This window comes from Euphorbia lathyris, chromosome 3 (genome assembly GCF_963576675.1).
Source record: "Euphorbia lathyris chromosome 3, ddEupLath1.1, whole genome shotgun sequence".
In the NCBI taxonomy this organism is placed as follows: domain Eukaryota; kingdom Viridiplantae; phylum Streptophyta; class Magnoliopsida; order Malpighiales; family Euphorbiaceae; genus Euphorbia; species Euphorbia lathyris.
The window spans coordinates 98,381,854-98,399,451 of record NC_088912.1 but is presented as its reverse complement, the minus strand read 5'-3'; the positions used below and the strand labels follow the sequence as shown (position 1 = coordinate 98,399,451).

The 17,598-nt window shown below is 30.6% G+C and overlaps 1 protein-coding gene across 1 annotated transcript; it reads right to left on the bottom strand.

Annotated features, from left to right (window-relative positions):
- Positions 1-6,485: 6,485 nt before the first annotated feature.
- Positions 6,486-11,052, bottom strand: LOC136223823 (aspartyl protease AED3-like). The gene is made up of 3 exons (XM_066011996.1): positions 10,525-11,052; positions 8,627-9,101; positions 6,486-6,962 (listed from the first exon to the last, which is right to left on the bottom strand). Exons 1-3 carry the CDS (start codon positions 10,984-10,986, stop codon positions 6,607-6,609), a joined length of 1,293 nt encoding a protein of 430 aa, XP_065868068.1. The 5' UTR covers positions 10,987-11,052; the 3' UTR covers positions 6,486-6,606.
- Between the last annotated feature and the right edge of the window lie 6,546 nt (positions 11,053-17,598).

Sequence of the window (17,598 nt, the reverse complement as noted above, 5' to 3'; positions counted from 1 at the left end):
TGACTTTTTGAGTCTCTTCTTTTTTTCCTGAAATACTTCAGAAAATTTTAGAATTTCAAATTTCTGGAATTCCAAAGTTTTTGAAATTCCAGAAATTTTTAGAATTCCAAAAACTTTCTGTAATTTTAAATTGCTGAAACTCCGTGTGGAATTTCAAATTTTTGGAATTTTAGAATTTCTGAAATTAGATTTCTATTAACTAACGAGTCATTATACATATCTTACATTATTTTTTAGTTTATCTAGTTAATTAGTGGACTGGAAGATATGTGGTTTGTAGTTAGAAGTCAGATTATTCTAAAAATTAGAAGTAAATGAGGTAAGGACATATTGGAAGTATGCAGACAAATATATGGGCTAAAAATAATTTTAGCTTAATTTATAGGGACAATAAGAACAAGACGGAAACATCACATTTCTTTCACTAAAATAACTTTATTTATGTCAACTTTATCATCTACTTGTTTTATAGTTGGTTTAGCTATAAGTTGCAAATCCACGTCAACATAGTAATGTTTTTTTTTTTATATATATATATTTATAATTAAGGGTCATGATATTTACAGTCCTAAGGGCTGTAAATAAAAACCCATAAATTACTATTATTAGTGTTAATTTGGTTTTTCTAGATAATTTTATAATAACATTTATTGATACTTTATTAAATATTCATAAAAACTAGTAAATTAATTGTATTTCCAATACAAATAAATGTTTTAGAATTAAGATTTTTATTTAATTTTATTGAAAACATACGAAGAATTAATGCTTATATACAACCTTTAGGGTTGCATATATCATTTGCCTAATTAATCCGATATAAACCAATTTAATTGGTAGAATAAAGAGGGTATTTATTTATGGTTGAAAAAGATCAATTCTATCTTTAAAAATAGGATAATGTTGTCCCAATAATAGAAACTTAATTAAATTTTATCTTTTTTCAATTGTAGGTAATTTAGCTTTAAAAATGGTAAATTAAAATAATAAAATGAAACCAATTAAAATTGATTTAAGTAGCTAAGGATCTCAAGTCGTTTAAGTTCAAAGCCGGTTCTGAGCATAAGTTTGGAGTGCGCCGGCTTAGGATCCAGGACTGGAAGGGGCAAAAAAAAAATAGTCTTTATATGTATATATGAAATTTAATTTATTTTAATATAAATAGTGATAAAATTATGTAGGATGACCTATTTCTTTCTGAAATTCCATTGAAATTAAAAAGCCTATTTTCTTAGGTATAAATTTTTTATTATTAAAAGGGTTCTTATTACTTATTTTGCCTATGGCCCCTAAATTGTCAAGACCGATCCTGCTTAAGCTAGATCTCGAACTTGCTTCCTAGTTTACGCAAAAAGCTTTAATTGGAGAGGATCTATCTAAAAGTATCTGAGGAGTCTCAAATCGAAAAATCAGACAAACTATATAAAAAAAAATTAAACTAGAATTTCTATATAAAGTTAGTTATAAGAACAAAACTGCATTTTTGAGAAACTTTAATCTCTGTTCCTATGAAAAAATAATATTGATTCTTAATTTTTATTTTTGTAACGTGGTCTTCGACAATCAAATTATAACATAATAGGGATAAGGTATAAAAATACTCTAATATTTACTGCATGAACAATTGTATCCTTAACGTTTAAAATAGTGCAATAGTATTATCAAAGTTGGGAGTCAATGACAATTTTACCCCTAATATTGACAAATTGAGTTCATCAAACTATTTTTTCGGTCATAAATCTTGTCATCTACACTTCACATGTGCGTCATTATATCACTAATTAGTAATAGATCACAGACATATTATTAGACATGAAAAATGAAAAAAATACACTGTATTTTGCACGAATTGGACAAAAAATAATCAAAAGTTTTTGCCAAATTTTAAAATATTAATCTCTAATTTTATTATCAAAGCATAAAAAATATGAAACTTTTTTTAGAACCAACAGATATGCAATTAGTACAAAATAAGGAACAAAATATATATGTTTTATAATGATGTTTGAAATTAACCCAACTTATCAATGCAATGGGTAAAATTGCTCTTGGCTGCCAATATTAAAGGTAAAATTATACGATTTTAGACATTAAACATAAAATTATTCTACACTGTAAAGGTTAGATTCTACTTTCTTTGGTTATTGACTTTGAATTAGAGTTTACCCAGGAGACTCAGCATCGGTGCTAAGATATTTGGACCGGAACCAATATTTGGTACATTGAGTCTCAATCCTATTCCAAGAGCTCTAGATATTCAGCTTTCACAGCTCGATAATATTTCTCTGAGATTTGAAAGGAAAATTGTCCGGATCCTCCGGTCCTCTTCCTGTATCTGCCCATAACCCCAATGCAGGTCAATGAGTAACTAATAAAGTAAACTTACAAGTTAGACCACACCCAACAATTTCAATTGGGATAAGGGCAAAATGTGACTTAACGCTTATGAAAAAATGCAAATTTGGTCCTAACATATGAAACGGTACAAATTTCACTTTAACGTTTATAAGAAATATCAATTTTACCCTGGAAAGTTTGAACGAACTAGTTTGACAGTTACTTGACTGTTATAGCGGACCTTTCAAACAAGTTTATTAATACACTTAAGCAGTTTCATATATATTTTTTTATTATTATGTAGAAGAGTTAGTTCTTAGAATTTTAATTGGTTTTTTTACCATACAAATTTATACAATCATATAGTCAAATCAGCTAGTTAAAACAACTAAGGTCATGTTCTTTATCACTTAATTTCAGTAACAATCAGTTCAGTTCAGTTCAGTTCAATTCAATTCAATTCAGTTCAGTTCAGCATTCAGTTTCAGCATCCAGTTTCAGTATTCAGTGATTTATCATTATTTATTATATTATAATTATTTATATATAATTTATTATAATTATTATTATTATTTATCTATAATTTATTATTATTTATTATTATTATTATTTATAGTTTATCATTATCTATAAATTAGATAAAAATCAAGAAATGATAGTTTATTAAAGTATATATGGTTTAATGAAAAAAAATAAAACTAAAGTATGCATCCATATTTAAAAATTAGGAATTGCATCCATATTATGAATTATTTCTCAAATTTATCCAATTTATCAATGTTAGGGATAAAATTCCACCATTTTAGATGTTAGAGGTAAAATTACTCCTGACCCAAAACGTTATTTTTGCACTTTAACCCTTAATTAAAATAAAAAGTCAAGAGTATGTATTCATATGAAGATTTGTATTTAATTTCATAGGCTTTAAATTATATATAAATTTGTGTTTGTACGTAATTTGTATTTTTAATTTAAATTAGACTTATTTTTATTTAATTTCATAGGCTTTTATCGAGCCAAGATTTATCAACCCGGGCTTTTATTTGATATTCAATTTAGTTTTATCTTTAATAATATATTTATTTATTATTGATATTATTAAATTTATTAGAACCATTATTATTATTATAAGTTCATTAATGTCCAATATTATCATGAAAATTATTTTAAAGTCTAATATCATCATTATTGTTAAGTTCGTTAAGTTCGGTAGCATTCAGTTAAGTTCAATAGCATTCAGTTAAGTTCAGTATTCAGTAGTATTCAATTCAGTATTCAGTAGTATTCAGTTCAGTTCAGTTCAGTTCAATTCAGTTCAGTTCAGTTCAATTTAGTTCAGTTCAGTTTTTTTCAACGATAAAAAACAGAGCCCAATTGAAAAGATAATCATGTAATTAGCAATCACCCAACATGTAACATCTATTTGCCATAGATGGTCTGAATCTTTTTCTAAAAAAAAAATTAAGTATAAAATTGGCTGCTTTTTCCATTACAATTTCTAACCTTTGAGGTGGCATATTAAATAATAAAAATAAAATTAATATTCTCTAAAGTATAGAAGATGTGAAATTACTACTAAATCCCTTATTATATATATCCAAATTCTAAAAGTAGAAAGTTAAAAAAGGATGATAGTGAAATATCATATTACATCAGAGAAATTGAATGATTTTTGGATCATTCTCCACTGTCAAAGTCTTAAGTAACCCGTGACATAGTACAATGTTTTATAAAATAAAAATACAGATCAGATCAGATCAACCCGTGACATAACATCATGATATTCTTATTTTCTAGATTTTTATGGATTCATCTATTCAGAGAAAAAGCAAAAAGGAAAAAATTAAATTGTTCATTTTTTAAGTAGAGAAATGTGATTTGTTTTTCAAAAGGTGGTATTTGATTTTTACTAAAAAAAAAAATGATTAACATTGATAAGATAATAGAACGGTCTTTGGATATGTGCAAGCAGTGTTGTAAAAGTCACTAGACACTAGTCTAGCGGATAAAACCTTCAAAAATTAATCAAGAATTAACCGATTTATGTAAATTCATTTAAAATATGAATTATATTAATTAAAAATAATAATAATAAATATTATATAATAGAAATATATAAATATCTGAGCATCTTTCAATTGAATAAGGGCATTTTTCTTCCTTCTACTCGATGTTGGCTGATGGAAAATTTTTGAATTCTGATCTCCAGATTCTAACATTGCTAATTGGAGCATTGTTTCCAATAGATTTCGCGTTGCTCCAAAAGAGAATTAAGCTTGTCACGAGCAATAGCAACCTGCTCTATAAATTCACTATCACGTCGGCCCTTAAGTTGAAAAATAGATCATTGCATTGATGGATTTTCTCTTTAAATTGATTGCTCAATTGGTCTTCCCAAATTAAAAGGGTTTCCCCACAAGAATGGATATGCTCTTGAACAGCGGATAAATTATTAGAATTCAAGCCCAACATAATTTTGTCTCTACAGTCCACTTCTTTAGCCCAATATTCTCAAAGGAAAATTACAGAAACGCATACATTAGAGAGGAAGAGAGTAGTATGATCAAAATAGGGAGCTTCCATATTGTAAACTTTGGTCATAGTAAAAATCGTGAACCATTTAGGGGTAGTCATGACTCGATCCAGTTTCTCTTCTACTAAACAATTTGAACCTCTACCTTTATCCTAAGTAATAGGGTAACCAACTAGATGAACTTCTGAAAACCTACAACCTTCAATCGCATTCAATCGCATCACCAAAGCCACTGAGGAGAGATGGCATGTGGCAGTTTCACCCTTTCTTCTCTAATCGAGAGAGAGAATCGTTGAAATCACCAATATGAACCGAAGAAGATCAGAAGATTGAGAAAGGCATTTCAACAGCTCCCAAGGGTCTCTCCTTCAACTTCGCTCAAGGAAGCTATAATACTCAGTAAGACGCCATTTTTGAGACCCTAAAATGGACACTAAAATATCGATGAAATTTCTAGAGTGGCTCAAAAGATGAGTTGTACAATTATTTTTCCACAATATAGCAAGCCCACCCCCACAATTAACTGGATTAATATAAAAAAGCTCATCATAAGTAAGTTTGGATCTTGTTGCTTCAACTTTATTTCTATTACATTTAACCTCCATAAAAAAAAAACGGATTTATAACGGGAAACAAGATCCGCTAACATCCAAAATGTCCGAAGATTACCCATACTCTGACACTTCTAACTTAGAATACTCATGTCATCTGACTAGATTGGAAAAAACTCATGGAATCCATGATCAAAGGAGAACGAGAAGAACAGAAGAAAATGTCCTGCAAAGAAAAACTCCTCAATAGGAGACATTTTACGATTATTATTTAAGAGAAGTCCATCTTGTTTGCATACAAATTTTACATTTTTAAAAGTTGGAAAGTAAGCTTTTTATATATTTGATGTGAATATAAAAAAAAATCTAAAAATATTATTTTGAACGGTAAAAGATACAACTCGTTGGTTACCCCCTGGTTCACTTATTTTTAATGTCGATGCAACACTTGTTTATATTGAGGAACTCTGGTAGTTTTGCATTTGATGGAAATGATAGGCTTCCTTACACTTCTGATATATTGAATGTCAAAGGTCTTGATGTGAGTGAAGCTTTAAGCTGGCCGAAGACAAATGAGTTTCAAAATGTCACGCTTCAATCACATTTCCAACTTTTAGTTCAAGCTATAAATGATCATGAGAATTTGAAATCTATGTTTAGTTTAATTTTTAATAACTGTAACGCTCTTGTAAAGGTTATTCATAATTGTAGTGTTCAATTTGTTGATCAATATGCGAATCATATAGCTTATACTTTAGCTAAAGTGACTGATCATAATCATGGAGATTAGAGCGTTGTCCCTCAATCTTGTGTCAATTTTGAGATATGCTTAATAATGTCATCTTTTCAAGTAAAAATATTTATTAATGATTTTTTTTTGTTTTAAAAATTATGCGCAATGCACCTACATTAAACAAAAGAAGATTACATTAAAGAAAAAGAAAAAACCATCTTAAAACAACAAAATCACATCAATTTCATCTCACTTCTCAATCTTGCTTATTATTTTTTTTTTTTTTTTTCATTTTAAAAGTTAGTTGCAAAAAAAAAAAGACATCTAAACATCACGAGAAATATATCTATTATTAGAAAATACAGCTCACCAAATCCAAATCAAGAAAAAGAAATACTAAATATAAAGTTCTCTCTCATCTCAATCACATAAAGCAGCAAACTAAACAAAAATCACGTGCATCGCTCACGTGCCACACCCAGCCTTGAATTGGGCACATCAAATAGAATCCTATGGTTCTGTTGCTGCATGTTTGCTATCACATTCAGTACCGAATTCACATTGTCCGGTGCCGCAGCCATCGCCAAGCACGAGAGCCCACCCGCCGTGCTGTGGATCAGTAGGTTGTCCGGCGGCATTGTCACGTTCATGCCGGGAAACATGAATGTTATGGTCGGCGAGACAATGGGTGCGGAGTAACATGTGTCGAATCCACCTAGGGATGTCACGGTTGCGTTGCCAATTCGTTTTCGGTATGCATCACGAACGGCGTTGTAGACCGGGGCAACTAGTCGGGTGAATACCGTGCCTGTAATTGGGAGAAAAAAAGTTAACTAACATTATTACTAAAACCGGTCAAATTTATTTACATACTGTAAAAGTTAAGTATTATTAAAATAAAGATCAATAAATATAGGCTATTTACATGAAAATCATATATGGTTATAAAATTACAATTAAAAACTTAATTCTGAATATATCATTATTTTCTATATATCACAAATAATATATAATTTTATGTTTCAATTTATAAATTATAGACATCAATTCATAAATCCTAAATCCTAAAATATATATTTTAAATCCCTAATTCATAAAACACAGTTCTAATTCATAAAATATAGTTCTTAAAATATATGAAAAACAATAATTTTCTTAATTTGATATTATTTAAATTAGTATTTAATATAGTTGTAAATAATTTTTCAAATCTGAATTTCTGTATAAATTTCCCATAAATATATTAGGTAAAAACCCATTAAATACACAAATTATTCTAGACACTCTTGGCCCACTACAATTATTATTCTTGATGATTATTATGTCCTATTATGTCCATTCCATTATTAACATAATTATTGTTAATTATTTATATCTTCATTTAGTATTATCAATTTTTGACACGATAATTTGTATTACGGAAATAATCTACTTCTACTTAACACGATTCATTTGATACGATTATTATTTTTATTATATTTATATTATATTAATTATTTAAAATATATTAAAATCACGTAATAAAATCACGTAACTACATTAACTTATAAAATATTAATATATGTAACTAATTAATTAAATATTTTTTAATTAATTATTTATGTAAAAATTATAAACCCTAAAATATAAATTTTAAAATTTAAACTTGACATTTAGGATAAAATCAACGAAAATAGCAAGTGTCAGTATATGATTGGTTTTATCACTTTCTCCTATACTCTCTAACACATTCATACTCAAACTTAACTTGAATTCCATAAATAACTACTTTCTCTATTCACAATATCAACCCTAACACCTTATTTAAGGAAACTAAAATTCCAACCACTCCAACGTCACATTCATACTCAAACTTAACTGAATCCATACTAAACTTAACCGAATCCCGTAAATAACTACTTCTGTTATTCTCAATATTTGATCTGAACACCTTATTTAAGGAAAATAAACTTCTAACCACTTCAACCAATAACTTACTAGTTATAGAAAGATTTTACTATATATATATAATGCACGCACATACACTAAACTAATAATTTAATGACATGTGCCACATAAACTAATAAAATATTAATATATGTAATTAATTATTTATTTTTTATTTAATTATTTATAGAAAATCTTAAATCCTAAACTGTAAAATATAAACTTTAAACTAGTATATATGACGTGTCATCAAATTATTCACTCGATGCGTCAGGTCATCACTTTATCAACTATACGCAAGGCAGAATTTGGTTTTTTTAAGAGTGATAGTAGAAAAGTTGACAGAAAAGACTGCCACTCTACAGAACCGTACATGAGATTTTCACCTCATATACGGCTTCTCGTTCAATTCTTTCAAAGTCGTGCACCATATACTCGAAATGCATAAAATAAAAAAAGTAATAAAACATTGACACGACGCACCACGTCATCCGTGCACCGATATATATCCAAAATGCAAAAGTAGGGAGTCGTCGGAAACATTACCGGAATCGAAGATAGTCCCGGCACCGGTGACGGGATCGAAAGCCAAAGCAGCCGGAGGAATATCAACAACTCTTCTCCCAACTCTAATAGCCATCAAATTAACATAATAAAGTGAAGACCTCCTCGGATTTTTAAGCAAAGGTGTAGTCTTAATCCTCACAGGCTGAGCAGTAGGTCCAAGTCTAAGTGACCCAGAAAAATTAGGTGCCCTAAAATTAGGCAAGCAATAAGAAAATGTTGATTTATATAAACTTTGAGTTTGGGACATTAGTGATAAAGGTCCTCTGCCGAGGCCTAATAGCCCTTGTGGAGGGACAGATGTGCCTGTGGCCTTTGAAATGCACCCAAATGTGTAGCCGGGGATTGGGTCCGTGGCGAGAGTAAGTGTGTCCCTAGAGAGATTAGCGGCAAGTGATGAGCTGCCGTAGGTCATGTTGAATTGACACGCGCTGCCGCTGCAAGTGGGGTTGGGTACCTGTGATTTTTCACATGGGTTAGGGTGGGATTTTTTGGAGTTTAGCTATAATTGGGAGCTTTGGAATTGTGAATTAGTTACATAAGAATACAATCAAAAATTCTTTTTCCCATATTTATATATAAAAAAATTCTTTTCCCATAAAAATAATAATTAATTATGAATTATTTTTTATAGTATAATTATACAAGCCAATTAATTAAATGTTTTTATTATTTTTATTTATATATAGTATAGTCATTTATATAAATTTATTAAACTAGATCGAGACATAGATACATCTAATTTGCAGAAGAATAATTCTGACAATTCATCAATTGAATAATTGGAAATTTCCTAAGAAAATAACAATAATAAATATATATAATAATAATGTGATCGGCAATTCTTAGAAAATTTTATTTTGTAAGCAGTTATTTTGAGGTGTTAATTACAGTTATTTTGAGGTGTTAATTACAGTTAGTGATCATAATATTAAAAAAAATGTAAAATTTAATGATTTTTATATTATATTTTAAAGTTTGGTCACAATACCACAAAAATAAATAAAATTACATGACCATGAATGTAATTTACCCGATTATTTATCAAAATAATTATGTTTTATTTCGCTAGTTTTGGTTAATAATTTAATTAAACGTTTGAATAAAGAAAAAAAAATAAAAACTAAATAATAAATTATCAAAATAGAAAAGTTAGAAATATATTAGATAAAAATTAGTAACTAATAAATTATTTACCCCAATTTTTTTTACATGTACTAATATCTGAAACAAATATCTAACTTAAATGATTGGAAATGATTTTCAAGACATCTTTTTAATTCCTTATTTTTTTTTTATTTTGTTTCATATATTTTGATTTAATTTATTTTGTTTGATTGAGTTTCTAATATTAATGTCCGTTTGTTTCCATTTTTTAAACTGTATTTTGTCTTTTAATATAAAACATGAGATATAAAATATTTGGTAAAATTATGAAACAACTACTGTAGTAAACAGTTAACAGTAACAGCAAACAGAAACAGCCGAAACAAACGAACTCATAATCTCGCACTTATTAATCATAGCCTTGTCAAATTATAGCTATTAGTTGTAAATATTTAATTCAGTTACTCATTTTTATTAAAATTACACACACAAAATTTGTTGATATTTTCCTATTTTTCTATCCTTTTACGGATCGCTACGATCAATTCCTGATACCTAACATAATTATCTTACTTTATAACTATATCACGTGTCAGAAATTGAATTAAAAACAGGTACGGAAATGGGAAAATAAAAACAACAAATTTTCTTTTGAAATTGTATATTCTTACTTCATAGTTTTTTGTTTTTAAACTGTTAAAAATATAAATTTTAAACTGAAACAAAATAAATAACACACTATTAACCGAGTTTCAGAGTATGAAACTAGTTACCTGTTTACACTGAGCAGCACCACACCCAACAGATTTAAAAGAAGTAGATTTAACAGAATCAAAAACAGTAGAAGAAGAACACCCAACACAACCAGAACAAGGAATCCAAGCAGCATCATTACTAGTATCCATAGCCATAAGCAAAGTCTGAGCAGGAGTTCCAATTTTAGCCTTAACAATATAAGTTGGGCTCTGAATTATCTGCCTCCCAGAAGCAATTGGGACCACAGATTTCCCAGCCACAAGGCTAGACAAATACTGCAGTCTAGCCTGGTCTTTGGCCTGCATTTGGAGCACACTTTCTTCCCAGGATAATGGCTTGGCTGGCCTGAATGGTGAACATGGGCTGTATATGTGGAACACTTGGAGGTCTGAGCCATGGCTGGGTTTGTCACATTGGGGGGTTTGGAGGGTATGAGAGAGGGGGAGGACAAGGAGGAGGAGGAGAAGATGGGTTTTCATGGTTTTGGGGGAAAGTTTGTAAAGGTTGAAACTTTGATGGTTTTAGGGAGGATAGAGAGGTGGTTTGGGGGTTTTATAGAGAGGGTAAGGTTGAGGTTGAGATTGGGATTTTGTGAATTAAAGGGTGAATTTGAAATCTGTATTTGGGTATATAGATTCAGTTGTCTTTATGTATAATTTAGGGGTAAATTACATGAACTTTACTTATTTTAATATTATGATCGTTGAACGTTAATTTTTAATGGTATGATTACTGAACTTTACGCTTTTTAATATTAGTGGACACTCGATGTTTCAAAACGATTGTTGATGGACTAAAAAAAAAATTTGAAAAGTTAATGATATTTTAAGGAACTTTAATTCTTGAAATTTTTTGTTTTGAGATCATTTATGTGTTGTTTGGTTAAAAGAGATAATGAATTTTTAGAGAGACAAAACTCTAAAAAAAATGTGATTTTGGAAAATAAAAAATGTGGTTTCGTGGTAAATATTGTTCTGAACAACTTTAATTCTTAAATATTTTCATTTTGAGAGATTAGTTAAAGTTGAGTGGCTACCAGTGTTAAGAAATGTAAAGTTCTGTGGTCTTACCGTTAAAAATTGAAGTTCAATGATAATGGGTGTAAATTTATTCTTTAATTTAGGGTGTCTTTACTTACTTTATTTTTTTCTCATGTTTGCCTTTTCATATTAAAATTGAGAGTGTTATGTGTTTTTGGGTTAGGGATTATTATTTATCTTTTATACATGAAAAATATTTTTTTCAAGAAACATGAAATCTCTGTTTTTCCAATAGAAAATAACAAATGGAGCAAATATGCCCTTAGTTTTGAAGTTGTTAATATTTGACGGACTAGCCTAATTACAATCAATTTTAATGTCTTAAAAATTGTCCAATTTGAGCTAATTTATTAAATATTGACAATTCTGAATGAGGTTGATATCTAATTTTGATTTGGGCTAAATTGAACATGTCCACTAACTTCAGAGGGCAAATTGAATTGGTAGATTTGTGGAGAAAGTGAGAGCAAGTGGGTTATTGGCTATAATGCATTATATAATGTGGTTGCAAGCAAAAGAGATGACACGCTGAATCTACGTGGTTGCAGCAAAAGAAATGAACAGATCTGAATGTTTGGAAGGGTTTAAATGACGAAAATGAGATTGCATATGTTTTTCTACGGATTCAGAGTTACAACAAGTATATGATTTATCTTTCATTTGTGTTAGTTGTATTTTTTATAAGTTTTTTTCTTCTTGCAGTGTTTCTCTTCTATTCGTGGATCTTGTATTGGATGTAGTCTGTATTTGTATGAATTTTTATTTCTTACAGTGTTGTTGTTGTACTTATATGAATTTTTATTTCTTATAATTTTCTTGTTGTACTTATATTTTTTTAATCTAATAGAATAATATAAGTATTTTCATAAAAAGAAATTTAAAAATCCATCAAATTTGAGTTAATTTATCAAATATTGTGAATTTTAAAACTGTTGGATTTGAACTAAACTGAAGTTGTGTAATAATTTTAGGGGGCAAAATTGAATTTGTAGATTTGTGGAGAAAGTGAGACACGGAGTGAGTGAGTGGATTATTGGCTAAAACAGACTGTATTCCATTTTCTTCTCGTGAGATTTGTGCCTTTTTTGTATTCTTTATTTATCTCAGTTGTAGATATTCTTTTAAGTGATAAGGTTTTGTTTTTTACTCTATGTTTTCATAGGAGACTAAAAGGTGTTTTGGTTACTTATTTTTCACCATTGGATTAATTTTATGCTCTATTATCAAATGGTGAAAACCACACCAAGTAACGGTACTTTGTAAAAAACAAAGTAACCATAGCGGGCACCTAAAGGGTTATAGATGTTTAGGGCCCGTTTTTTCCCTACTGTTTGCTGTTGTTGTTTGCTGTTTGCTGTTACGGTTTGCTGTTTGCTGTTGGAAAAAGCTGCTTTTCCAAAAAGCAGAGATTCCCTGCTTTTGTAAAAGGCTGCTTTTCGGGTGTAAAAGGCAATCAGGAGATCACTAACCAAACACCTAATGCTGCTTTTCAGATGTAAAAGGCAAATAGGAGGTCACTAACCAAACACCTAAAACTCTCCCTTTTGAAGTGAAAATGCAAAAGGAGCATGAAAAGGAGTAACCAAACACCCCCTTAGTTAGACACTTTCTGTTTGCTTTTTAGAGTTGAAAAGTAGTTTTTTACAAAAACAAAGAATCTTTGCTTTTTGTAAAAGTAGTCTTTTCGAAAGGCAAACAGCAAACAGCAAATAGGAACAGCAAACAACAAGTAGCCAAACAAACCCAATTTTAGGAAAAATTATAATACTAAACAACCGTTGTTCACCAGCTCCTGTTTACTATTTACGTTCCTGTTAGTTGTTAGCTGTTACTAATAAATAACAGATATTAATTGATTTTTCTAAAAAAAAACAGTTATTTCGAATTTTTGCTAAATATTTCTTGTCTCCTGTTTAGATTTAAAAGCTAAAAAACAGTTTAAAAAATTGAAAACAAGCAGTCATTAAGTATAAATTTTACCTTAACATTTTGAAAGGCGTAAATTTAGCTTTAACGAATAAAATGGTACAAACTTATTGATTAAGGTTAGCTTTATAATTCTGTGTTCGAGTCCCAGTGCATATATAAAAATTTAATTAGAAGAGGATCTCCTAAAGGGTATCCAGGGAGCATCGAACTGAGAAATCGGACAAATTATAAAAAAGATAGTACAAATTTAATTTTAATATTTCTAAATAAGATTAATTTTGGTCTTATAGTACTGAAAATTTTAAAAAATTAATTTGACTGTTGTTTAATTATCCTAGAAATATTTTAAACAAATTTATTAATAAACTATACAAGTAGTTTTATATATTTTAGATACTTTTATTGAGTTGCTATATACCGCATCCAAATTCCGGTCTACCGTCCATTTTGGACATATTTGCCCTCCTCACTTTTTGAAACAAGAAAATGGAATTTGCTCAAATCTTCTCTACCTTCCTTGCATTTTCTCTCCAAAATCATAAACCCGAACAACAATAATTAAAATTATGAAAATAATTGATATGTGACAATTGGAACCTCGAAAATGGATGATTACGAGTCGGAAACATTAAGATTTATATTTTTTTATCAAAGAACTCATGAAAATAATACATATTTTTCATGACGATTTTGCATTTTTCGTCACAAAAAATAGAAGAATTTTTAATTTTTCGTCACAAAAAATTGAATGATTTAGTATTTTTCGTCACTAAAAATTTTACGATTTTGTATATTTCAAAATTTGGCCTAAACGGATGCATCATACAACCCAACCCATGGTGGGAATGGATGCGGCGTACCACCCGACCCATGGTGGAACGGATGCCGCATCCGTTCCACCCATGGCCGGAACGGGTGCCGCATACTGTCCGACCTATGGCGGGAACGGATGCGGCGTACCACCCAACCCATGGTGGAACGGACGCCGCATCCGTTCCGACCATGGGTCGGACGGTATACCGCATCCGTTTAGGCTAAATTCAAAATTTTCTCTCAAAATTTTTTTTCCTCAATTTTGACAACATTTTTATGGCAAGGGCAAAATTGTCCAATGAGGACGGTGATAGCAATTTTGGGTGCGGTATATAACAATACCCGCGGTGCTAGCAATTTTGGGTGCGGTATATAGCAATACCCTACTTTTAACTCCATGTTTTCAGATATTTTCAAAGTGATAAGGCTATGTACTCCATGTTTTCAAAGTGGGGCAATTTTGGAAGAAATTATAATAGGATAATATCAAATGAAGGATATTTCAATACTTATTTGTGACGGGTAATTATACATATGGCCTTTGAATTTCATTCATTTTTACCGTATACTATTAAACTTCAAAATATAATATAAAAATTAAGTAATTTTATATTTTCTAATATTATGACTACTAAATTTTAATTAACGCCTCAAAATAAAAAAAAATTAAAATTTGATAATATTTTAAGCAACTTTAATTATTTATAATTTTCGTTAGGTTATTTAGGTGTTGCTTGGAAAAAAAAAAGTGAATTTTTAAAAAAACTCAAGAAATGGTAATTTTGAAAAATAAAAAATGTATCTCATAGTAAATGTGGTTTTAAACAACTTTAATTTTTAAACATTTCCATCTCGAGGTTGTTAACGGTAATTTTAAGGAGTTGGTTAAAGTGTAGTAGTCATATTGTTAGAAAATATAAAATTGAATGACTTTTATATTACATTTTGAAGTTTAATAGTCATATCGTGAAAACGAGTAAAATTCAGTGGTCATAGGTGTAATTTGCCGTTGTAACTATTATGTTTTTTTTTTTTTTTGTATTTTCAAGGGATAAGGTTAAAAAAATATCCTTAGTAGCAATATACCCCTAACATTTAAAATAGTATAATTTTACTCCTAAATATATCGGTCAATAGCTATTTTACTTCTAAGGTTTGTAAGTTGGATCAATTCAAACATCATTGTAAAATACATCTATTTTGTTTTTTATTTTGCAAGAGTTGCATATCAATTGGTTCTTAAAAGAAGGAGTTCACATTTTTTCTAATTTAATATCAATATTTTTAAATTCGATGAAATATTTGAATTTTTTATCCAACTCGTACTAAATATAGTATAATTTTTTAATTTTTTTCACGTTTATTCATATGTTTGTGATCTATTACTAATCAGTGCAGGAATCGGCTAATTAATATTCTGGGTATTCGTGTTGCTCGGCTGCCGTTTAATTATCTTGGGTACCAATTTTTCAGGGGGCTCCAAGGGCTCGTTATTTACAGCTGCTTATGGATCGTTTCCTTGCTAAATTTAGTCTCTGGAAGGGACGGTCACTCTCTTTAGCAGGAAGGCTAACTCTGATAAAATCTGCATTAACAGGTGCTCTAATTCACTCACTTATGATTTACAAGTGGTCATCCTCTCTCACCACAAAGATTGCTAAAGCGTTCAGAAACTTCCTTTGGACTGGGGACAAGGATCAGAGAAAGCTTCTTACTGTCAAATGGAAGAAGTGTTGTCAATTGTATGAATTTGGGGGGCTAGGTATCAAGGATATTGGACTGTTCAACAATTCTCTTCTTGGTAAGTTCAGCTGGGATTTGATTCAAAAAAATGGTTATATCCCGTCTTTGATGCGAAATCATTTCCTTTATCAATCTGGTATGCCTAAGCGCTATATTTCAAATTCATCGGTTTGGACCTCTGTTCGACCAATTTATGATCAGATTAGTTTGGAAGTGACCTGGTGGTTTGGAGACAACTCTAAACTGAATTTCTGGACGGAATCTTGGATTGCATCGACGGTTGCAAATCAGCTCGGCAGTGCAAGCTTTATGACACGCTTCATTCCTTTCGCGCTGATGAATCTTGGACTAATTTGCATCGACTTCCTGATCTTGTCCAATTGAACATTCAGAGGGTTTCTGGCAGTCGGGACGGAACCGATACTTATGTGTGGAAGCCGACTATGTCATGTATGTATACTGCCAAAAGTTTTTATAGCTCCTTCTGCAACAACACTCCAGTTGAGTGGAACAAATTCCTTTGGAATGCCTTTGTGCCGCCTAGGCGGTCTATCACCTGCTGGTTAGTGATTCATAGGAAAATTGCGGTGCAAACCAATTTACAGGTATGTGGTTTTTCACTTGTTTCAGGATGTGAACTGTGTAAATGCCATATTGAATCAATTGATCATCTTTTCGTCACGTGCCCTGTGTCGAATAGTCTATGGAATGTTGTCTTCTTTGTTTTCAGCATACACCGTAGTAGTATGCTGACCTTTGGGAATCTTTTCCGGAGGATTAGAGCTGTCCGTTTATATATTTCTATGAGAAAATGGTGGAATTTGGCTTCTATAACTGCTGTTTGGTACATTTGGTACATCAGGAATATGACTATTTTTGAAAATGATCTCCCTCCAATCCAATTCCTTCAGAATCGGCTCCATTTTTACATTCAGGAACCAAAATGGATTGTCAATTTGCCGAGTCGTGCTAGGCCTCCGCCAGACCCTATCATTGTTCGCGGTGCCCGCCGCCGTCGGGCTGGATAAAAGTTAATACCGACGGCGTGGCGGACGGTGCGCCGGGTATCGCCGGAGTTGGTGGGATTTTCAGAAATTCTCGTGGTTTTGATATTGGCTGTTATGCTATTAACCTCTCTAGTTCTTATGCGCACATTGTCGATCTGTCTGCCATTATTTTTGCAGTAGAATCTGCTTGGGAACGGGGGTGGCATAATCTTTGGATTGAATCGGATTTTGCATATGCGGTGGATATGCTAAACAGAAGGATTATCATGGCTCCCTAGAAAATTAGACAAGACTGACTTCAGTGTTTATCTAGATTCTCGAATATGAATTGCAGAATCACTCATATATATCGAGAGGGAAATCAGGCGACGGATCAACTTGCCCGTTTTGGCAAGACGGCTACGACTCTTACATGGTGGCATTCAGCTCCTCATTTTTGTCAATCGTCTGTTTTGGATGACCTATGTAATGTTGCTCATGTTCGTTTTTCTTAATTTTTCTATTTTGAACCTTTTTTATTTTCCTTTTCCTCCCTTTGTAATTTTCCTTTTTTTTATTA